Source organism: Polistes canadensis, unplaced genomic scaffold, assembly GCF_001313835.1.
Source record: "Polistes canadensis isolate GaletaPanama2010 unplaced genomic scaffold, ASM131383v1 scaffold_32, whole genome shotgun sequence".
Classification (NCBI taxonomy): Eukaryota; Metazoa; Arthropoda; class Insecta; order Hymenoptera; family Vespidae; genus Polistes; species Polistes canadensis.
Genome location: NW_014569579.1, coordinates 754661 through 780063, shown reverse-complemented (window position 1 = coordinate 780063; position 25403 = coordinate 754661). Strand labels below are relative to the sequence as shown.

Here is a 25403-nt window from a genome sequence, read left to right as displayed (position 1 = left end):
AAAGATAGAGAAGAAAACAGAGGGAGTGAGAGAGAGAGAGAGAGAGAGAGAGAGAGAGAGAGAGAGAGAGAGAGAGAGAGAATGGATTTCGTCGTATTCGGAAAGGATCGGGAATCATTCCCAAACACGATTGTGGTTGATTTACAATCGGCCATGCATGTTCTCTGATAATCAAACGGGAGTTTCCGATTGGATTTGACCGTTGTGCGCGGCACCGTCTCCCAATATTGTAGCGTGCGTTGCAATACTGTGTGCCACTACTACCAACTCCTACAGCGAAGGAAAATCAATTAGCCGGGCTAACTGATCCGGTCGCGGCTGTTTGTTCGCTCGCGAGTGTTCTGTCCTATGCTTTCTATCGTATGCATGTACATACGTATGTATGTATGTATGTATGTATGTATGTATATATATATATATATATATATATATATATATATGTATATGTAGCAAATAGATGTACTTGTAATGACTAACAGACAGCATTATATGTATGTATGTATATACACATTCGTTGTGTATAAGAATAGATATACACATACTGACGATTAGATAGACCTTCGTATTTACCGTCAATGTATACAACGCGTACTAAAGTACATACGTACACACATACACATACAAATAAACATCCACGAGGGATCTATGATCTATCCATGCATATATGGAAACGTGTAGGTGTAGGTATATAAATATACTTCGGTTAAGGTATATACATTTTCGTGTGTATGATTCGTTCGTTAGTTCGTAGAAGATGGAGAAACACGTTTGTACGATCTCTTTGAATATTTGTAGATTATTATCGTGACTTTAGATACGGCCGTTGCCAAGTTCTATCTACTAGATCATAAAAAGCCTGCAATGTATACTATTAAGATGATTTATCAGTTGATTTTTCTTCCTTTTAAGATTTTGTTTGTTATTAGTTGAAAAAACAAGTATTTGTAGAATTAAAATATATTGATGTTTAATGTAGTTTTGTATTATCAATTTATGTTATAATTATAATATATTTTCCACATTCTTAATAATTACTTATAAGTGGATATATAATATTTATCTTTTCTATAAATGAAAAAGAAAATTAATATTACATGAAAAGGGTTGCGTATTTTCTACGTACTGTTTTTTGTTTTTTTTTAAAGTAATATTTTCAGAAGATCATAGTGAACCCTATATCAGATCGGTAGAGATAAAGGGTAAAACCACTATGAGATGGAAAATTCGTAAAGCCTGGAACACGACGCGTCCCTGACAATCACCCTATCCTATTCCTCTTGTCAGTTTCTATCCTGCTTTCAAGGGACATCCTCGGAAACGTCACGCGATATGACAATTCTGTCGGTCTATTTCAAATTGAAAATTATTCCGAGATATGTTAAGGGATCATCGACAGTGCGATGCAAATGTCTATACGATGTGCGATATTAAAATATTATTATTATTATTATTTTTATTAGATTTAGAGAAAAATAAACAGTCGCTTATTCTAGCATGAGATATTACTTATTCCCCATTTAAATGAATATAAAACTCTCTACTCGAATAACCTAATTAAAATAGAGTTCTGTTTATAAATTATAGGAAGATGAATCCGATATCCGGAAATTTATAATAAGACCTTGATTACTACTGTCGAATTTTAAATAACGACAAGATTTAGAATTAACAAAACATTGTAGGATAAAAATTTAGAGATTGAATCGTGACACACTTTTAATCATGACGAAGTTTATTTAAAAATTCAGTAGGAATGAAGGAGTTGATATAAACAACTTCTTTAAACGATAACATAAGTAGGTAGAATAAAATACGATAAGTAAATAAATTTTGCATTACATATTTTTTTCATACTGAGTTATATTTTTTTTTTCTTGAAGACTAATAATAATAATAATAATAATCACTACAATGATAAAGTCAATTATTTAATTTTCACTTTAAACAAAATAGTCCACTTTTTTTATTGCGTATCTTATATGTAATGTGTATTAATCTGCACAAATGTCTAATCAGCCAGTTTTAAACTATCTGAGGAAACATAAATAGGTAATAATTATAATAACAATAATGAGTATCGATAATTTTCTAGCATAGAGAATGAATAAATTGGCTATAATGATAAAAAGAAGACTATAATTTATCAAAAAAATAAAATAAGTATAAAAATGAAAAAAAAAAAAAAAAGCAAAATATCTAAAAGTCGATGATCCCAAAGAATGGTCTGGAAGGTTTGTGACACCGTTGATTGGCTGCGTTGATCCAGTAAAGTGATGTGTTTCACTGTAATAACGCGATCATTGTCATCAGTCAAGCAAGTGCAATGAGATGTAGCAGGAAGGAAAGAGTAGAAAGGAGTGGAAGTGTGGTGGAAGGGGGATGGGAACGACAGGGAATGGAGAATTACCCGACGCTTTTTTAATAAGGACGATATTGAATTACCTAGTTCTGCGCGCGTATCCAAAAATGACTCATTTAATTTGCGACGGCGTCGCGACGCCGGTGTGCCCCGATTCTGTCAATCTTAACTGTTCGCTTTAAATATACATATTATGCGATCGGTGGAAATGAAATATGCAGATTGGATGAATATTAAGTCTCGTTGACAGATAAATCCTTCGCGTTCTCTTCTGCGAAAATCGTTGCGATCGAAAATATTTCGTCTGCAACGGTCATTAAACTCATATTAAACATCATTAAGGATAATAATCACCGAGACTATCGTTCTACGCAAGTTTTTTTTTTCTTTTTCTCTTTATCTCTCTCCCTTTCGCTTTTTACAGCACATAGTTTCGCATTTATCGCTACCTATCATTCGTCAAACTCGATAAATCGAATCGGATGGATATGCAATTGTGTCGTTCGATGTGATTTTCAAGATAACTACTGGAGATGTTTACCTCGAGCCATATTTTTTTTATCGATTTGTTATTGGGTTGATGCTCGTAATTTTTATCGGAATAGAGGAATTTTCTTTTACTTTTTTCTTCTTTTTTAGCTCTTGTCTATGCTTTTTTTTCACCAGTTACGTCGATCTATATTCGAGAAGAGTGAACATCGGGAGAAGCTTTAGATTTAGTAATGGGCTTGTAAAGATTCGTTTGACTGGTGTATTTTTTGAACAAATTTCAGTTTCTAGATTCTACGAAAGCAACGGCAAAATTCTATTTTTCGTTGGAATCATTGTTAACCATACATATGGGTATCTAATAATTTCGTTAAAAGAAAATGTTTCCTTTTATTCGTGTTTTCTTAATTCTTTTTTTATTTGAAAGAATAATGTTTGACAATCATCAATTTTTTTGTCCATATTACATGCCACGTTCTTTAAAAATGAAATTTTTGATATTGCAGAGTCGTATATTGGAAGATGCATCCATAATGTGCAATTCTTGGTCACCAAGGCATAATGTGAGTATTTTAATCATTTGTATTAAGAAATATATATATCTATATAGACAAGAAATGCGAATATGCGAGAAAATAAATAGAAGTGGGAGAAAGAAATGGTTCGAACTTTTAGCTTTCTCCTTTTCTTTTATTTAGTTCATTTTATTCATTTATTAAATTAGTTCGTAGTCTACGAACAACGACTGGCTCGACATTGTCGCGAATTACTTTGCAATATGTTTGATTTATATTAAATAAGGATCATTGCACGAAAATCAAATTATATGAATATATATATATATATAAGTAAACAAATAATAAGAAATTATTTTTTCGACGAAATATTCTCTTGCGTAGTTTTATTTTTAATAATGAATTTTATTCAATGTTGGTCGTAAGAAGTCGTATCAACGATGATATGAAGCGGGTATAAAAAGTATTCATTTGTTCGTTTTAATTTTCTATAAATGCATACTTTTTTGTTATATTTTATATTTCTTATACAATTTTTTTGTCTATCCCTCTCATTCAATATATTCATAAGAATAACACACACACTACAAAAAGTTTAAAATAAATAATAATTAAACAAAAAATCATATACAAAGGAATTAGATGGTCTCAATATAATTAATTTAAATTATCTACAATACATTTTTATAGGTAACTATGATGTACATAAGCATTTTTTATACTTACTGTAAATGTAACCTTTGATTGGAGTGAGAGATTCGTTCTTTAAATAGCATCTTGGCGTTATTATAATCGTAAAATTGTATCTACAATATTAACTATCGTAATAAAAGTAGTAACAAAATTTAGATAAATCGAAATAAGCAGCCGTACGATTGATTTCTTAAATTCTTTATTTATTATTGGTCAAGAAACTTGAGATCAAAAATAGAAATTTCAAAAGAAATAATAGAAAGACAGATAATTCTGTCGTCGTGTATAAAATGCCAAAATGATATTTATGTCTTACAAAACCACGTAAGTAGTTATGATAGCAAGGTACGCATAAACTTACTATCTCGTGGTTACGATTATGGCCGAAAATTGATTATTCAGACAAACGATGAGGTTGTACGAGGATAGTTTCAGTGTCATAAAAAGATCAAAGTGTTATTTATGCTTCCCATCGATGTAATAGACACCTGCACCTGAACGTAATTTATTCCATTGACTAACTTTTTTAATTCTTTTTTTTTCTTCGTCAAAAACACATAGAAAAAATTGTATATTCCTAACAAGCTGTATTTATTCTTTTTCCCGACTAAAGAATTACGTTTTGTTTTTAGTTGTTATAACATTTGCCACGTCTAATCGGAAAAATAATTTTTCTATAATCATCTCGAGTCTTATATTTTGTTCTTTCTTTTTTTCAATTTTTTCAGAAAATGTCGCGAAGATATAAATAAATTATAATTTCTTTTTGCTACGGGGTATTGATTGAAGAGAAACGAAGAGAGAGAGATAGAGACAGCAATGAAACAAGAGAGAGATAGGCAGACAGATAGACAGACAGACAGACAAAGAATAGCTTTTATTATTCGATACCAAGTTCGATGTTAATCCAAATTTTTCATTAATTGGATTTTTACTCGGAAAGAAAGAGGAGAAGGAGGATCAAAAGGAGTTGGAAGTGAATGCAGAGGCGGAGATGGTGGTAGACGGGGAAGTTAAGCAAATTTTGAACGCGCTATAACGAAGAGTGGAATAATATTCCTTTCTAGACAGTAGGTACTCCGCCATGCAAGTGATAATTTGAACAGTCTGCTTGTTTTCGTGTCAGACGTCAGATTTTCTCGAAGAATTTATTTATTCATGGCTCAGACTACTCCGCGATGTAGGTTATCGGACGGAAATAACGTAATCGTCCCAATTTGCAATATCCGATAGTCGTCGGTCCCGAGTATACTTCGTATTCAGATCGGCGTAACCACGATTCGATCGGTAATTAATGACGTAAATATACTCGAATACTCAACTGTTACATGATATCCGCAGATGGTCACCTTTTTTTGTTATTTGGAAAAGAAAAACGATAAAAAAAAATGGGAAATAAATAGGGAAGCTATCTCTCTCTTTTTTTGCCTCTCTTTTCTTCTTTCTCTCTCTCTCTCTCTCTCTCTTTCTCTTTTCATTCCACGCATAACAACGTAGCGGAAGCTTCTAATGCAACTTTGATGATCGTTCGATCGGCAAACGAATAATTCCACGATACGATAATCGGTAGGCGTAAACAAATTTCAATAACCAACATCAATTAAATGCGTTTGAATTACATACGATTAATTTTCCAAGAAGATGGATCAATCATAATTAAAATAGCTACCTAACTGTTCTTAGTTTGAATTAAAAATAGTTTGATGATATAGCAAATTAGCTTTTATTCGCTAATGATGATTATAAATATTTATAAGATAAAATATTGAAATTTTTGATTGGAAAAACTGATGAAAATAATTACGATACGATATCTATTTAATAAGTTGTATATCGTCGATTTAATTGCTTTTGTGGGTGTACATCAGAGAGAAGGGGCATCGATAAATTAACTCCTGCTCCATCTTCCGACAGGGTGCGGTAATTCAATTGTAATTGGCTAATCCTTAACGGTGGCTCCACTCAGAAGACGTATTTAGTTGTTGCCTGGGGTCCTGCCTGTAAAGGCAGCTCAGAAAAATGACTCTATTAACCGCGGCGACGTGGAAAAGCGAAACGCGATAAGGGATGAAGAGAAAGTTTGCTAAACAACTCTACGAGCTGTTAACCACGTCCTTTAACAAGAGCAATCTGTATCTTTGCCCCTTTTCTCTATCTCACCCTCTTTCTCTATTTTTCTCTTTATCTGTCTCTCTCTATCGTTCTCGTTCTGTACATTATAGCATCTTACTGGATAGAAAGGATCGTTTCTGAAATTCGAGAGAACGTATGATCATCTCAGGTGCTTTGGCCGCCCCTAAACAAGCCTTCCTTCCATTCGAACAAGAAGAAGAAGGAGAAAAACTTACGAAACAGAAGCTCCTACGCGATTTATCGCCCTGTTAACACTTTACACGAAGAAACGGCATTTTTTCTTCTACCAAACACAACGTCTATCTCGCAAATGACTAGCATTTATCGTTAGTTTCTGAGTAATATCTCAATTCGGATTAGATAAATAGATTGTCGAACAAATGAGAAGTCCTCGATCTTTTTCTAATCCCAACAAAAATAGCTACTTAAGTTTCCTTCGATCGATTATTATCAATCTTTTGAATTTATTCGGTTCAATGAAATTTTCATCGCGATCTTTATTTGATCTCTCTCGGGATTATTCTAAAATAATCTTTGATAAAGTATTATTAAATGATTATTATATAATTGAACAATGATAATATTTATGCAAGATTAATTTGTATTTTGTTTAGCAAATATATTCGTTCAAGTGTAAAGCTTACCATTCGTAAGAGTCGTTCAAATAATCGCATTTTTTCGCGTTTGTAGGAGTCGGTGTCACAAGGGAATCGAAGTATATCTAGGGATGATCGAAAGAGAAAGGAAGAGAAACGGCGAAAGGGGCTGCCGTCACGAGATTAGAAAAAGTGGTGGCGGTTCAGCAACCTAGAGATAGCGAACAGGGCATATAGGTAGTAGTGGTGCTTGTACCCGACGAAGACACGAGAAGTTCATAAATAATCGAAGCGCCAGAGTACGACGGTGGTTTTCACATGAAACATTGATCGAGCAATGCGGACGTTACCGCTCGTAATGAATATAGGAGCAGTGAATCACCTTTGGCCCCGTCCGACCGAGCATATCGTGCTAACGATATTTTGATAACTCCCACGTATAAATTTTCGTGGTTCGACCTCGTTACCGATACTCGTACTTTGATGAGGTCTTCGAGAATCGTTAAACGATTGCTTTTCTACTTGAATAATTTTCAAGGTCGATTTGAGATATTTCGTTCTTTTCGAACCTAAGTGTGTTCTTTCTTTTCACGTGAATTTAGAGAATACGAGTGATTATTATTTTTATTCATATTTGCGTAACTATACAAAAATTATCTATATGTTATTTTTAATATTGTTAAATATAAAATATTATTTTACAGATATAAAAAGGAAATATTTGTCTTTGTAATGAATATTCTATAGAAATTTATTAAATTAATTTTTTTGTTATTTTCAAAAAAGAGGATGGGAAAGAAGGCTGAGAGAGAGAGAGAGAGAGGGAAAGGAAAACAAAGAATATTATAATCTCTGTCTATCGGTAATTTCAATTAACTCTATAGAAACGACGTTATGGGAATTGACTTCATCGACGTGTTAAATTATTAATAAAATTCTACAGAGTGGGAGGTTAACATTGAAGACTCATTTTCTGCACGTCAGTTGGTACCCAATTTAAGTTTAATAATGCGACTACGAGTTTTGAAACAATGCAGTTATAAAATACAAAAATAATCAGCAATACCGCTTTATGGCGTTAAACTTTTCATAATTCTTTGGATAAAAGAGCGGTCGACTACATTCACGTTAACAGTTTTCTTTTATTAATGAAACGCTTTTGTTCGTCCAGGGTAGGTATTTTATCGATAAATTTTTCCCATTTTACGAACGATTCGCATAATATACATTTTAGTAGTCACGTTCCCAGAAGCATTAATTTCTACAATTGTTTTGTGCTCGAAAACTTAAATGAATCGTTTTATTAAAAACAATACGACTTTTCTTAAAAATAAAGTGTTGAGTTATAGAATCGTTGCACCAAAAGAGTCATTAATGTTCTTTTATGTTGATAAATAAAAAAAGCAAATAAATGTAAGATGATAATCATATACTCATAAATCCATATTTGTTAAATTATATTTCATATTTCACCGCTTAAAATTAATTGTTAGTTAATGTCTGGCAAATATTTGATAGTTTCACATTTTATTATTTGATTTTTGATAATGTAAACATTATGTGTTACGTGGGATTAATTGAACAGCAAAAAAATAATAATTGAACGTAGGTAATGTTTTCGAATTTGATATATTCTTGGTCAAAGAAAATGCCATATATTTTTCGAACAAAGTACGATTCTTGCGAGTTCCGCGGGCACGAGTGACAGATGTAGTTGACGCGAAATGTCCCATATAATATCGATTGCTACGTTATAGAAGCGTATCTGTGTAAAAAGCGACCATGAATCCAACTTATAACCGTTATTAAGAGAACCCCTATCGAAATGGGTGAAACAAACCCTTCACGTTCAGAAGAAAAATAACGTATATCATACCACGTCGGATACTGCTTCTGTGCATCCCTTTTACGTCTCATCCTTTCGTAAGAAACAATCAAAATTAATGATCTCAGACAATAGATACATAAATCAATAAACATGATGACATTATGTATTAAGTATGAATAGCAACATATTCCTTCGAAGACGTTCATTAAAGTTAATTCATTAAGAACACCAGTAGTGTTCGAAAAGTTATAGTAGAATAACGTTCTTAAAAATTGACTCTATTTATAAGATAGTGAAAACTTATGACTGTAATAAAAATGATGTTATATTGACTTATGAACATAACTATCAAGTTGCTGAGGAAGTCTCAAATAGAGACGAAACGTTCAACGGATAAATATTGTGTTCATCTTAATTAAACCCGTCCAAAAAAACAACTTCCCTAAGAGTAAACTTAGTAATAATATTAAAGTTAATATTTTTCAACGATTTTTAAAAACTACTTTATTGCAAAAATCAATTCGATTATGTTAACACGTGTAATCCTGACTGATTAGAATTTCTTATATTGCCTCTAATTATATTGAATTTAAACGTAAATCTATAATTTTTGGAAGGTAAAGATCTTTTTTTATACCATTAAAAAAAAAGAACAACTAAACAAGCGTCGAGATTATTAACTAAAAATAATAATATCGTATAACCCTTTTTAATACTTATTTCCATGTTCAGAAATATATTCGAATGTGTTTACATGTACAATCTTCCTCACCTCCCGTTTCATGCTATTTTCATTGGCATCGAAAATTGACTTTTGTGGAGGGTTAGAATCGTCCTACTTGGAAATACATAGAAGGGACTAGGAACCCTTATTGCTATCGTCCAGTTTCATAACTAACACCGTTGACTGTCCCGTCCACTATCCCATGGGTCGTCTGGTTAAGTGTCCATCTTTCAGATCAACTCCTGGCTAACTTGTGACGAATGAATTCGATTAGCGAATATTCTGGGGTAGGTGCTGTCGCGAATGCGATTACTAAATTGATATCGTTACACTTTAACGTTATGATAATATTGTACAATTTGTATTTCGAATAGAGAGAATACGTTTCCTTTAATGAATATGAAATCTACCGTTTAGTAGATACGTGTTAACGACATCGAAAGTGTGTCAACAATCCTACGTATATTATTATAACGCGCAGCGTTACTCTACTGAAATCTTGGAATATTGTTGTGTATAATATAACTAACAAGATGGTATAAAAGTTTTACTGATAACGCATCAGTTTCGTTATTTTATTTATGTGGACTTTCGATCATTTCCATTTTCGTTAGTCAAAATCTTAGTTAATATTATTAGATAATATTTGGAATGTAATTAAAGATAATAAAGAGTAAGACGTTATTTTAAAATTCCAAGGAACGATTTTATACTAAATCGAAAGTCTGAAGAAGTTCGTAGTAGACTACTTTGAGTCTCGGGAGAAGAAACTATTTTCGGAATATCGATCGTGTACGGCCATGCTGCTGCAGAATACTCTAGCAGTCTGTTGTCTGGATACTGTTCGATAGGATAGTTTTAAAAGCGAATGAAAAATCCTACGATATGTACGGATTACATGCATATAATATTTATTCATATTTGCGTATCGCGTTTAACGTTTTACTTAATGTTTATGGATTTGAATATATTATTTAGAATGCAATTGATTTTAAGAAATACATCGATCCCACTGATCATCGTAATCAAGTGATAAATAAAAGAAATGTTTCTTCGATCGGATATTCAAAATTTTGTAGGTAAAAGCTATGTATACATACACGTATGACGTGTCTTAAATTGACAGGTAACACGTACCGATATTTATGTACGTCAATCATTTATACGACATGATCATGGAAATACCATTACTTAAAATAATTTAAGATCGATGTATCGATCGAGTAACATTGAAAATATTCTACATAGCAAAATTTTCTATTATATATAATATATTTTTATTATTTTGAAAATCAAAGGTTATATATACAAAATATTACTCGCGCTAATTTTATTTGAAAAATCTGAAGATCTAAATCTTTTTAAGATTGATATTTTTTTGGAAATTAAAAGTTAAAATTATCTTATGTCGTTTTTTATGCTTATAAATATCTAAGGCTAATTTAAGAATCTAGTTAAAGGTATTTGTCCTTATCCATCGATCGTATGTAAGAAATCCCATCTTCAATTACCGTCACGCACGGCACGCTTTCTGTTTCAGGGTGACTTATTCGGGGGCTTGAACAGCGGTCTGCAAGACGGCTTACTTTCGAGGGCGGAAGCTTTAGCCGCGGATTTGGGAAAGCACAACGCTGGCACTCCAATGCCTTTGAAACACGATCCGGTTTCCGTTTACCATCACGGTGCTCACATGCCAACCCCCCATCCAAATAACCGGCCACATCATCAGGTACAATCACACCTCTTTGTGAGTTTGCATTTATGCTATACTACATTCGTCCCTACGGATAAGACCCTTTAACATTTTGGAAAATTATTCAAAATTAATCTATTTAGTGTTTTCTATTAAAATATATTTATTTTCCATGATTCATAGTTATTAATTATTGAAGATGAGAGACCGTTTTATAATGCAGTCAAGAGAGTATGATATATTTAAAAATATTATGTTTGATTTATCGATAATATATTTCTGTTTATTTTTTCCAAGTAAAAAAAATACATCTTTATACAATTCGTATCTTGATAATATTCAATTAATAAATTAATATATATTTATCAGAATATAATTTGTTATTTATGTATAATTTAATATAAATACATAGTTATACAGAGAAATAATATATGAAACATTAAAAGTAAGAAAATTACAATATTTTAAAATTTATCTCCGAATAATTTTCATTAATTTCATTTCACATTTTATCATTAATTCTATACAATATTTTTAAAAATAATATTCAAGTATTATTCATTTCTAGAAGAAAATTGTGTAACATTCTTTTACACTATTTTATACTACTTATTTACTCTACCTTACATGATCTCGTATTGTTTATTTTTATAATTATTTAAATCGATGACACCAATAAACAATTTTGATTCATTGAAACTATAGAAAATTATTTCGAAGATAGTATCATGAAAAAGACATAATGTACAATTCTGTTGAGTTTACTTGATGGGTATCATAAACGAAACGCAAGCATGACGTTACTTTATTAACATCGACGTTCGTACTGGTTTGATTCATCGATATAACGATTGCTTTAATGGCAAACTCGGTTCCAGCAATGTAGAGAACAGTAAAGTCACGTAGATATATACTAACGAATCGTCTATGGTCCCCAATGTTCGTGCATATGCAACAATAAAATGAAACGAGTTCCGACAGTGAGTTAAAATCGTGGAGAATAATTAATCGACTCGGACATTTATCGTGGTCTATAATTAATCGGTACTGTTGAAAAATGTAACTTAAGCAGTATGTTCATTGGTGAGCTTAAATAATAGACAGACGAATGAGTGAAAATTTTAATTTTCGTCCGATTTAATTATTGCCATGAATGCTACGTTCAGCGACTTCGTTTGTAATGCAGAAGCAATTTTACTGGTTAAAATACTCGTATGTATATAGACCAGAGAGAGAGAGAGAGAGAGAGAGAGTATGATTTGTGGCTTCGCCAATATTCAGGTTCTGGTCTTCAATTTGTCGAATGCTCCTTTCGCGGTATTTATGCTAATTCAAGCGCAATCTGAGGCTCAACGAGAGTATGAAAGAGAGAGAGAGAGAGAGAGAGAGAGAGAGAGAGAGAAAACGAATAGGATGGTAAGAGGGTGCCCTAACCAATGTGCTTCGACCCGGAATGATCGCGTAGGGGCGTTCCTTGTATAATATCCCGGCTCTGGGACGACCTGTAATGCTCTCTGCGGGATACAATAAACTTTAGGGATCGTGGATCGCATTCGTACGGCGAAGGTTAAAAATACATTTCATGTAACTTCTAGATATATCGGATTCACGGATTTACGACAAAACATACTCGTGAAGTTGACTTGGTTCAAATTAGATAAAAAGAAAAAAAATATAGAATCACTTTAATAGTTTCTTTTCCTATATTTATTTGTTTTTCTTCTACAATTTTCCATTAATTTCTTTTTAAATTTTGATATTATTAAATCGTATTATTCGAGATCCTTTTTTTTTTTTTATTAACAAGAACTTTATTTAATGCTTATAAAAAAATAATCATTGGTTAACACAGAGATTATAATATTATTATTATTAGTAGAAAATAAATGAATTGAGAAAAAATAATATTACACGAACCAGGCGAATAGATATTCCATGGAAATATTGTAATTTTATTCATATAATGAGTAAAACGCTTCCCTCATTTGTAAGCACGCTCGTTGATCGTTAAGTACCCAGGCGTAGTCCCGTTTTTCGACTTCTACTCATTTCCACCCTACTTGTGTTACTACAGATGGTCCAGGCCACCCATAAACTTTGTTTTTATTTGTGACGCTGACGAATTCAATAACAACGATCTTCTAGCTATCCCTGTGGCAATGTGGTGTAACTGGCAACGTATTACGTTCACGGACGCATGTAACGAGTTTCGTATAACCCTAGACCAAAAGAGAAAAAAAGAAAGAAAAAGAGAAAAAGATAGAGAGAGAGAGAGTGAGAGAGAGAGAGAAAGACGACTAACCCTAGCATCGTGTCAGTCTAATGATGAAATATTGCAGCGAGTCTCTAGGGCCCTACGCTCACTATGTTGCTCCCTGGTCCCTTAGCCACTCTATATTTGCCGTCAAACTCTCTCTGGCGGCCCTATCGTACTACTTCTCGCAACCCTGGCTAACAACTACCCTGCGAAAATTCGTCCTGTACCAGTACTATCGGCTCGCATACTATCGTACCACCCTATTCTCGCGAGAGTTGACGTTTGCGAACGAGCACTCATCACGATACTTCTCGTCATAGTGTTTCGAGGGTGAAAATAAGAAAAGCCTTGAGAGAAGAAATATATGTCTGTAATTACAAATTATAAACACTGCATTATAAATTAATTTTTCAATGAGCACAATCGCTAGAATAAACGATTCATTTTTAATAAAAAAAACCATATATTTCAATTTTTTTCAAAGAATTTACAGCATTGTTTTAGAATTAGGCAACATTATTTGGCCAATTTTTGCTTCGTTTACGCGGTTATGATTATGATTAATATAATCCTCTTTTTTTTAAATTTCAACAAATATAAAAAAAAAAAATAGCATTTATTTTAGGACTAACATGAGAAGGAATTTTGTAGCTTTCACGCAAAATTTATTCATCCATTCTAAGACGAAAAAGAAAAGGGTAGAATGAAGCAGGTGCGTTCGCTAATTAAATTATGGTTATTGGCCACTAAGCGTTCAATGAAATAATAATGACATAAACAAAAAAAATAGAAATATTAATAATAGCATTAATATTAATAATGTGTGTTTGTTAATATTTATTCAATGAAAGTAATTTTTTCGTTGGTATATGCAAAAAGATAGAAAGAGAAAGAGAGAGAAAGAAAGACAGTTATATCTGGTCTCACGTTCACCTTTTTGCAAAGCCGATTCGGTCGTTCGCTTGTGTTCGCGCGAGTGCACCACACTTGCGCTAACTTTTATGACGAGCAAGTCAGCTATAGAATTATCCCGCTCGCTCCCCACTTCGTGTTCATCGTTTTATCTTACCGGACGAGAATATCCATTAAAAGTACTTTATCCTTTTCATATCTGAGCAGGATATTTGAATTTTCTATTCTTCGCTCGTATCCCTGGAAGGTAAAAGTAGGCCGCAGAGTGCTACCGTTTACACAACGATACCGAACCGACCTTATTCTTGCCCAATTTATCTCGACTTAACAACTGAAGACACTTTGGATTCGATTCACATAGATATGTATATATCTTGGCGTTACTTTGTCAAGTCCGTTAATTTGTGAAATGATAGGTTAAATTCTGAAATAATTATACTGATCTGTTTAAATATGAAAGAAGGCAGAATTACATACTTTAATTAGGTAATATAAGAATTCACGGGAGTCGAGTAGTTAAGGTATGAAATTGAAATTTGATCTGTAGATATTAGATTCGATAGAACAATACGACTAACAGAACATTGGTTTTTAAAGTACAGAAAAAGATAAGAACGCATTACTATGAGCATTGTAAAAAAAACACAGATTTTAACCTTTTGAGTATCAGAGATTTAAAAAAGAAACACGGTCGAAGAAAGCCGAACAGCGCAATAGCGCTTTCTGTATGAGATGGGAAAAGATTCAAGTGACGCGAAAGTGCTATTCTTAATCTCTGTTAAGAAAAAAAGTTTTCATCTAATTTGTGTAAAAAAGAAATTCATCAAATATGTTTTGATAAACACCAATATTTTAAATGGTAAATGTTACCAGTACCATTGCAAAAAAAAAAGATTTATTTAAATAATATTAACGAATTTCATATTAAATATTCTCTCCACAAATGATTAATATCAAATTTACACTATAGTATGTAAATTATATTAGCTTTAATGATGAATAGATAATTTTATATAAAGGCACAGATTAATATTTTATTCTATAATAAGAACGTATTGTTTTTAAAATACAACCAAATGAGAAATATTTCGAAAAGTTAAAAATACGGTTCGAGGATCATTTGATTACACGAGATGTATGCTAAAAGAGAAGAAAAAAAAACAAAAATCATTGGTACAAAATTCCAAAGAAGCTTAGCAATACAGAACTAAGAAGAAGAAGAAGAAGGAAAATAAGAGGAAGAGAAAGAGGAAGAAGGCCTTATGCGAGGTGCTACTCACAAGGGTGGTAGCGCCACTCAGAGCGGTGAAAAATATGAAGGGAGCTCATAAATAATTTGTAAGGGGTCGCGCTTGCTGCGCTGTGACGTCGCTCGTGGCACGTGCTGCATAATTGTGTGAGCTGCCTTGTATACATTTTCTCTTCTTTTCCCTCCAAGACACTTCCCACTCTTTCTCATTCTCTCGTTATTCATGTACCTGTTTATTCTTTCTTCTTTCTTCCTCCTTCTCTCTTTCTCTCTCTCTCTATTTCTTTTATATATAAACGTATAAATGCATTTGTTTTCTTTACTTTCTTTCTTTTTTTTTTTTCATGAATACAGTTATAAAAATGTAAATAATTTAAGTACGCGTCTACCACGTTAAATTTGTTAAAATGACTTTTAAGTAAAAATTGCATAACAATTTATCTTTCTCACTATTTTTTTTCTGTCTTATGTTTTGGAAAAAAAAAAAAACATTAGATCGTTTATACGCGATCCAACATAAAAATTTGTCGGTTAGTAAGAGAAAATGCTTTTGATATCATTCAACTAATAATACGCTCGTAAATCGACACGCGCAGACTCGTAACAATCGATTCCTCGAAAGGCCGTCGTCTCCGGACAACGTTATTTTGGCATTTTACGCTGATTTTTTTCTTTTTTCATCTGTATCGTGACCTCCTAGTGACGATAGTTAATTTTGACAGAAGTTTCATGTGGAGACGATATCGATATTTCTTCTTTATTACGAGATATTGAGATAATTCGTTTGCGCAAATTTTAACTGTGACCTTCCTTTTACTATCGCTGTCATTTTTCTTTAGCTAGAGTTTTATTTATTTATCTCGTTAACGAAGATAACTCACGAGACGAAGACTAATAAAAATGTTTAAGATACTAACGGGGACTTTCACGATCGTTTGACGCGTCAGAAATCGAAGCATGTATACAAAAGCACGGTCCTTTAATTATTTATTAATAGTTTGAAAATTTAAAGCTACAACCATATGATACAAGCAATCGTGAACATAGTTGCAAATAGTCTAAATAATCCGATAATATTAATCATTTATACTATGAATAGATCCGATCGTGATGCATAACTTATTTATCCTATCAAATATCCATCTTTTTATTCGAAAAAATTCATAGTTAATGCTAGATGTATCACCTAACATAATCATTTTTATTCGTGTTTAGGAATATATTTTTAATTTCGTATTAAAAATAATCCGGTTTAATTTGAATTTTGAGGTTAAAAATAATGAATTTAATATTATTTTTCACGATTAATCATGAAGTTTTAATTAACAAATAACGATTAAGATGTAAAATAATAAAATCATAAATCGAGAAAAGCGTTGTTTCTACTTATTCTTCCTACAAATTAAACGTAATAAGTTTAATATTACTTTCGATTTCCCGCCAAATCTTTTTTAATTCAACTGATTTTATTAAACGGTCAAAACGAAAACGAGTTGGGATAGTACTTGGATCGATCGCCCCCTTTGATACTTTCCATTCTTGAACATCTATTTACAGATCATTGAAGAAATAGAACAAAATTCGAACGTATCTTATTGTTAGAAATAAATGTCTTGAGTGTGTAACGAGTTGTATGTGTGAGAAATTCGGTAGATAGCATGAGTTTGAGAATGAGCAGAAGAGTATGTGAGTCAGAATATAGAAAATATAGATAATATGGATAACTAGAGAGATTGATATGTAGATGAGAGAGAGAGAGAGAGAGAGAAAGAGAGAGAGAGAGTGAGAGTGAAAAGAGATCGAAATAGCGTAACAGTAATCTACAAGTAAAAGTCGATTTATATTGTTGTGGTTGCATTAATTAAATATATATATTTTAATTGCATATATTAGAAAACATTAGAATTAATATGAAATAGCAGCCCTTTTTATATCAACCTTCAATACTTATATTTCAAATCGCATCCTGATATTTTGATAAACCTACACAAAATTATATAAAAACGGCAACCGTCGGAGCACTTGGTGAACTTTCTCAAAAGAAAATCAAATCAAAAAAAGAAAAATAAATAAAAGAGAAAGGCCACTAAGAATAACGACGCGAGCCGTAACGTATTTAGGTAGTATCGGGTATGAAGGAACGCGAATTAAAAGTACGTAAATTATCTGTTGCAGATGAGTCACCCTGGAATGGAAAGTTTGGATATGTTGGACCCAGCAAACTCGATGACAACGTTGACACCAATGTCTGAGGGAGCTGGTGGTGGTCCAGGTCATCATGCAGGTATACATGGACCTTCGGTGTACGGTGGAATGAATGGGATGATGGGACATCACCATCATCATGGTAACCTCGGTGGTGGAGGTGGAAGCGTACCACATCCAGCTCATCATCATCCAGCAATGGCAGCAGCAGCAGCGGCGGCAGCAGCAGCCGGTCTTCATCCTGACGCTGATACGGATCCACGAGAATTGGAAGCGTTCGCGGAACGTTTCAAGCAGAGACGTATCAAATTGGGCGTAACACAAGCTGACGTAGGCAAGGCTTTAGCGAATTTGAAGTTACCAGGTGTGGGTGCATTATCCCAATCGACGATATGTCGCTTTGAGTCACTTACACTCTCCCATAACAACATGATAGCACTTAAACCGATACTTCAAGCCTGGCTGGAAGAAGCCGAAGCACAGGCAAAAAATAAAAGACGTGATCCAGACGCACCATCGGTCTTACCAGCCGGTGAAAAAAAGCGAAAGAGGACTAGCATTGCCGCGCCGGAAAAACGCTCATTAGAAGCATACTTCGCGGTACAACCGAGACCATCCGGTGAGAAAATCGCTGCGATCGCGGAGAAACTCGATCTTAAGAAGAACGTCGTCAGGGTCTGGTTTTGTAATCAACGGCAAAAGCAGAAGAGGATGAAGTTTGCTGCTCAGCATTGACCCGAGGGTGGCTTGTGACAGCAGAACTGACCCTACCAGTTGCCCAGTCTCGAGCCGAAACCCGAACCCCTGACCGAATTTCAGGGTTGGCCGTGAAGATTCAGATACAAATACCTTCGTCATCTATTTTCTTTATCCTGATCTCCTTCTCCTCCTTCCTCCTCTTCTTCTTTTTTTCTAAAATGTGTCTCGATAAAACGGCCCGAAATTTTTACGGCTTGATACTGTGGCCATCTGGTACAATGATCAGCTATCGTCAGTTACACTGTCGCAGGCTGATATCGATAAGTGGCTACGAAAAGCCGCATTAGACGGTCTCTCTCGACGCGTTGTGACATTGAACGAACCTACCGTGTTCCGGTGTGTCGATTAAAGGACGATCTAGTTTGGCTCTGTTTAAACAGCAGGGAGGATTTTCTCTTGTCTTCGTTTTTTTTTTACCATTTACCTTTTATATTTATTTTTCTCTTCTATTTTCTATTTCAATATTACCTTCCTATCTCATAATCGGCAAAGTAAATAAAAACTCTTGAAAAAAATCTCCGTTCTCTATAACAACCGGAACAGCGAACACTTCGATTTTACGAAGCGATCCCACGATAAAACGTTTTACGAGCTCGTTTTACCCCTTTCGCCGTCATCGTATACGCCTCCTCTCTCGAGCAAAATGTGTCGCCCCATCAACGAATCGAATCTTTACGTACTGACTGCTTCAGTTTTTTTTTCCTTTTTTTTTCTTTTTCTTTTTTACGATAAAAACATAGACACACGCGAGAGAATCCTCTCTTGAATAATTAATTAATCAATCGATCGATCGAAAAATCAAGAAACAAAAAGAGCGGAAACGGAAATAAGACGCGTCTCGGAAAGTACAATTCGAAACATAAAAAAAAAAAAAAATATAAAGTACATATGTATTGTTATAAAATCGTCGCGCGTTCACGTAGCGGCGAAGTAAACAAAAAGTGATATTAATCCTAATAATGACGCTCAGTGAAGTGTTGTAAAGAAGTGAACGGAAAGAAAGCTAGAAAGAAAGAGAGTAAGAGAGAGAGAGAGAGAGAGTAAGAGAAAGAACGAGAGAGAGAGAGAGTGAAAGAGGGAGAGAAAGAGAGAGAGAGAGAGAGAGAGAGAGAGAGAGAGAAATATAAAAAGAGAACGTGTGTGTGTGTGTGTGTGTGTGTGTGTGTGTGTGTGTGTGTATGTATGTGTGTACGCGAGAGTCAGAGAGAGAAAATGAATGTGCGAAAGAAAAAATGATTGGGAGAGAATCTGCGAGTCTGAAAGACAAATTGATAAAAAGGAAAAGAACAAAAATAGGAGAATATGTTTTACGTAGTGATGTTGGACAATCAGTGAAAAGACTGTATCATATCATATTAAAGCAATACACAGTAGCATTAGTCGTCGAATTAAATAAAAACAAAAAAAAAAAAAAAAAAAAAGAGAATGAGAGATAATAAGAAAGAGCGACCACGCATATTAAAGTTCCTCGTATTTTCCGCGATCGTACGTGGACGTTCGATCGAAGGTAAAATCGACGAGTACGATGATCGATTATATTCGATCGATTTCTATTATTTCCCCCTTTTCGTCTAATCAGGAATCGTAAATAATTTACATCGGAAAACGATCGTCTCTCTCTCTTTTTACTATTTACTTCCTATTCTCTAAAAGAATGTGCATATACTATTTACATATATACATACTTACACGCATATACACATATACATGAATATACATTTGTACGTAGCATACACAAAATTCTCAAAACAAGACTCGTCGAAAATCTTTCGAAATCGTCTCAGACGATCGCAAAGGAAATGAAAATCGAGGAATTAGCCGATTCGAATTTCATGAAGATGATCCCGTTTTCTGTATACACGAATATACACATAAATACATACATGCATCTATATATATATATAAATAAATATATATATATTTTCTTCTCGGTAAATTACGCTGTCCACCTATCGACAACGGAATCGACACATAAGGGCACGTTTCAAACGATACAAACGATCGATACTCGTTGACACTCCATTCTAACGACTTTGAAAAAAGAAAGCGATAAGACCAATCAGTGGACAGTGGCTCGACTGTTGCTTAAAAGTTATCTCGTGCATCGAGCAATACCACGAGGAAAAGTATCATACTAAGAACTTAATACGTGAGTCGTTGTGTAATAGCTGAACAAAGACACAAGATAGAAAAAGAGAGAGGGAGAATGAGAGAGAAAGGGTGCATGAAAAAGAGAGATAGATTGTGAGAAAGAGAGAGAGAGAGAGAGAAAGGAAGAGAGAGAAAGGAAGAGAGAAAAAAGGATGACAAGTGGTAATCATTTTTAAAAAAAACGTGTAAATAAGTAAAAGGATAAGTATTTTCTAGAGGGATAATAGTCCAATTAACTTTCGATTAGATAATCGATAAAAAACTTTAGTGCAATATAGTAACTAGTCGCGATTCTTTATTATTATTATTATTATTATTATTATTATTATTATTATTATTATTATTATTATTATCATCATCATCATCATCATGATTATAGTTATTTTTTGTATTTGTTGTTTATCTTCCTTCCTTCCCTTATTATTTTATTTGTCTTTCTCTCTCGTTCGTTTATTAACGAACGATACTCCGATTCGAATTAATTGATATCATATAGATATAGATTTACTTCTCTACGACTAAACGTGTTATTTTCGTATGCATTCGTTCGCGACGATATGACAAATCGATAGTCCGAACCGAAATCGAGATTATTTGTTAGCCAATCCTTTCATGAACGTGCATACACGCTTAAAGGACTCCGTAATTTGTCCGACCCACTTTTCCTTTATACTCATATCGCGGATATTTGTTCGACAGCATGGACCGAATTCTAGTTTGGTAATTTATTTGCTTTCCATTTCGAGCATTGAGCGATCGTTTTCTCACCAATTCCGGACCACGAAATCGTTAGCTCGTCTTGTTGTCATGACGAACGATTTCTAAAAGACGTCATTCTAATAATTGAACAAAAATATTATCGACCATTGATATATTAAGTAAAATTACATTTCATTATTTTTATTACTGTTTTATTTTCCCTCGGCGAATTTTTCACTTGCAGCAGAAATTCGGTAATTACGAAAATATGGTCCACGTTCCATTTGATCCAAAAATAAATGATCTTTCACGTATAGTGATAGAAAAAACACGTTTTTTACTGTAATTTGATGATAATAATAATAACAATTATAATAATAATATCAAGTCGGATCGACACAATCCGATTTAGCTGTCACAAATTGTATAATAACAATCTGTTCGTTGTAATGGGATAAGAGAGGATAACTTATGCAGTAATCGGTACATTCTCACATATTCGTTTGGTTTGAAGGGGATGCTCTATAAAAACTGAGGAAGGAATTCTATAAATAATAAAAACAGGGTAATCAAGTCATATTGCAATATGTTTCTCAAATGATATAACTATTGTTATAATAATAATTATTATTATTATTTAATCTCTCTATTTTCGGAGACATTTTTTTCTTACCAGTTTAATGGGTTTTCTTTTTCGGTCGCCTTTTATGACCAGTAGAGATTACTGTGGGGCTACTTTGTTCTTACCCTGGTTTCACGCAGGGCTTATTATTAGTATTATTATTATTATAATTGGTATTTATTATCATCGTCATTATCATTATCATCATTATCATCATTATCTCATCATTATGGAGTACACCTAAAAGCCTTGACAACACGTCACGATTAACACGAAATTTTCAACCACTTTCTGTTTTCTATCGCAAAGACAAAAAATGTCGCATATAAACGAACTCATAATTCTCGCAATTATTCATATAAATATTTGCATATTTTATATATCTTCATATAAAAAATGATGAGAAAATGATTTTGCAAGAGAAACAAAAATAAGGAAGAAACGAGAAAAGAATAATGTTACGTGAGTGGATGTTTGAATCATGTAATTATGATTATCCTAAAAGATGAATTTATCTAAAGGAGAAAGAGTTTTCATTTGCGGCTCGTGAAATTCTTGAAATTTTCTCTTATTTGTTCGGAAAGAGCTTTAAGAGAAATTTTATGTCTCGGTCCTTCCGCGTATATAAACAAAACTGAAAAAAAAATACAGAAATCTGTGTGCCAAGTACGTTTTAAAAAGCAGCGTCTGTCTCTGCCGTTTCTTAATGAAAAACAAACTATATATTTTAACAAGTCCTATGAATTTCAAGATTAGCGATAAGCAAATGTGAAGAAATTTCAAACGAAAACGATAATTAATATAATATATTTAACTTTGCACATTCCATGAATACAGTTACATCGAACGAGCATAATCATTCTATTGTATTATATGTATTACTCTCGTATATTATTATTCAACATTCTTATGTATGATTTACATTAATTTTTTAAAAACTACATAATAAAATACTGTTGGTAAGAAAAAAAAGTTCGCTTATTTGTAAAACGATTTGGCGAACAAACGGTGATTAATTAATTTATTTTTTAAGAAATGCGAATGATCGGGTTACGTCTTATCGATACGTTGAAGCAAAAAATGATTAAAAGTGCATACAAGCGCATATTATTTTCTTTATTTTGCGAAATGATTCTCGTAACGGCGATCGAGGATCATTTTTTAGGTGGGCTTGTTAACAAGCTAAAATAAAAGATAGAAACCGTAAAAGTATTACGTTGAAGCGTACGAGATGAAAATTGTATAAAAAGATTACGAGAATTACTAATTATTATAAATAATTATTATCGGTAATTAGTTTAAATGTTTATACAAATTTAAACAAAAAGAAGCCAAAATGAATTGTTAAAGTCTTAAAGTCTTACTCATAGGTGCTCTATCTCTACGTAAAATTTTCATGAAAAAACAATTACGTTCATTCTTTTCTATCATTATTCGATATAGTGTGTGAAGTATGATGATAGAAAAATGTAAAAGACGTCGAAATGCGTATAAAAATTCTGATAATGAGTATTATAAAATCAATTTAAAACTTTAGAAATTACACCGATGAATAAATAAAACTTTCCTCGCAAATTTATATTACGTATTGTACATAAATAAATAAATATATATATATATATAGGTATAACTCTGATTTTATTCTTCAAATTATCGTTAAAGTCGTCTCTTATTGACACAGCGTAGTAACATTGAAACACCATTTATGAGTAAGACTATAATTGTGAAACGATATAATAATATAATAAAGACATATCATAAAATATTAGTTTAATTGCCTGACATTGTAGAGATTTATATGTAAATATGTTGCGTGCAACTTGGAAAGGAGAAGCTCTTAAGAGTTACGATAAAATTATTAGCAAAACAATTGTCGAAATGGTAGTTGCCTACTTCACGTTGTATTTATTAAATATTTGTTTTCATTCGATTGAGCTTGCATTGCCTCATATTCGTAGGCACTTTCAATAATCTGTAAATAATAATTGAAAAATTGTAAATCTATTTGTAAATTGTTATATAATAATTAATTCACTAGTTAAATTCTATTCGCTTTAGTCTAATGTATCCACATAAATATTAATATAACGTATATTCACGGAAAACTTGACATCTCGTTCGTGTTGTCCCATATCAAGGAGACATATTTTTCTAAACTTACAGTCATCTGATTCGAGCTTTCTCGTCTTATTTCATCAATGAATAACCAACAAACCATACGTATAATAACCATTCGATAGACATCATAAACGAAATATTAAACTATGTGTAAAGAGAAAGAAAGAAAGGAAGGAAAAGAAGCGGAGAGAACATTCTCGATAAAAAGAAAGAACAAAAAAAGAAAAGAAAACACTATCTCTCGAGTAAATAATAATTACTATAATATTCGTTTTCTAACTACACCAAATTGCGCGCAATGTAAAACAAGGGGAAGGAAAGAATCCTCCATAATTGTACATATCATGTGCCATAACTCATTTACCATACTTTGTGTCCAACTTTGTTCTAAGTACCTACTCAACTATAAATATTATAGTATAATAAAGTAAACCTTGATGTTATTGATAATTTCGTATTTCTTTATCCTGTAGTATTGAATCAAACTAGACGTAACACTAACAGAAATTTTCATCAATTTATATTTTTTTATGTAGTAAATTAACTCCATCGTGACAATACAAATACAATATTCTCATATAGCAATCTGATAGTTCAAAAACATCGAAGTACTTAGGCAAGTGTGATACGCGATGTTACCATTCACACACGCACTTTCGAATATTGTAGGAAAAAAAAAAAAGAAAAAAATATTTTTTACGTTCCTAAGCGGAAATATCACCATCATGCAATGCTCTTTTATTGAACCTAATCTAGGTTCGAGTAGGTTGCGTGTCCCACGGCTATCAACCGGTGCATGATATTACAAATTTATAGGAAGGACACGAATACACTGTTAAAAAGATTATTTATCCAAATCAGAAAATCGTGCTGGGCTTTCATGTAAAACGTCCAACATTTCATATTTCCACATACGTGTATACATATGTACGTATATCTACCATATATGCTAGCGATGCGATAAGTCTCTTTAAACTTTCACAAAAGTCGTTGCTACTATGTACTGTATATTACCACGAAGAGTTAATTAGGTTAGTGGTACGTGTTCTCTCTGAAATTTGTCGAACTTGGATCGTATCGTTTGGCCACTCTCACGTTTATGAAGGCTCATCACGCTTCGGGATTCCACGTGACCCATTACGAGCTGCTAAAAACATATACCTATGTATACGAAAGTAGCTTAGTTTCCTTATCAACGATATATATACCTGCTTAATGTCTTGAAAATCGAGACGTCCAGCTGGTACACGTGGCATACTTAGTTCTTGAAGAACAAGGACCATCATCAAAGTACCTGTTAAAGAAGAAAAAAGAACCCTCCTCAACATTGTAGGACGATATTGGAAAAACTCAGGAGGCCGAAAGTGCCGCGAGCGAAACGAGCTTACGGTATCTGCTGAT

At 32.9% G+C, this 25403-nt stretch overlaps 1 protein-coding gene across 2 annotated transcripts in view; it reads left to right on the top strand.

Annotated features, from left to right (window-relative positions):
• LOC106784245 (inhibitory POU protein) overlaps window positions 1-19288 on the top strand; it is a 37045-nt gene extending 17757 nt beyond the window's left edge. The window contains exons 2-4 of one of the 2 annotated variants that reach the window (XM_014743581.1): window positions 3355-3411; window positions 10878-11066; window positions 17624-19288. In XM_014743581.1, coding sequence (XP_014599067.1) covers window positions 3355-3411; window positions 10878-11066; window positions 17624-18388 — 1011 coding nt within the window. In that variant the 3' untranslated portion in view covers window positions 18389-19288. Of the gene's footprint in view, window positions 1-3354; window positions 3412-10877; window positions 11085-17623 lie in introns of both variants that reach the window. The other variant, XM_014743580.1, reaches the window with a different exon arrangement.
• The last annotated feature ends 6115 nt before the right edge of the window (window positions 19289-25403 follow it).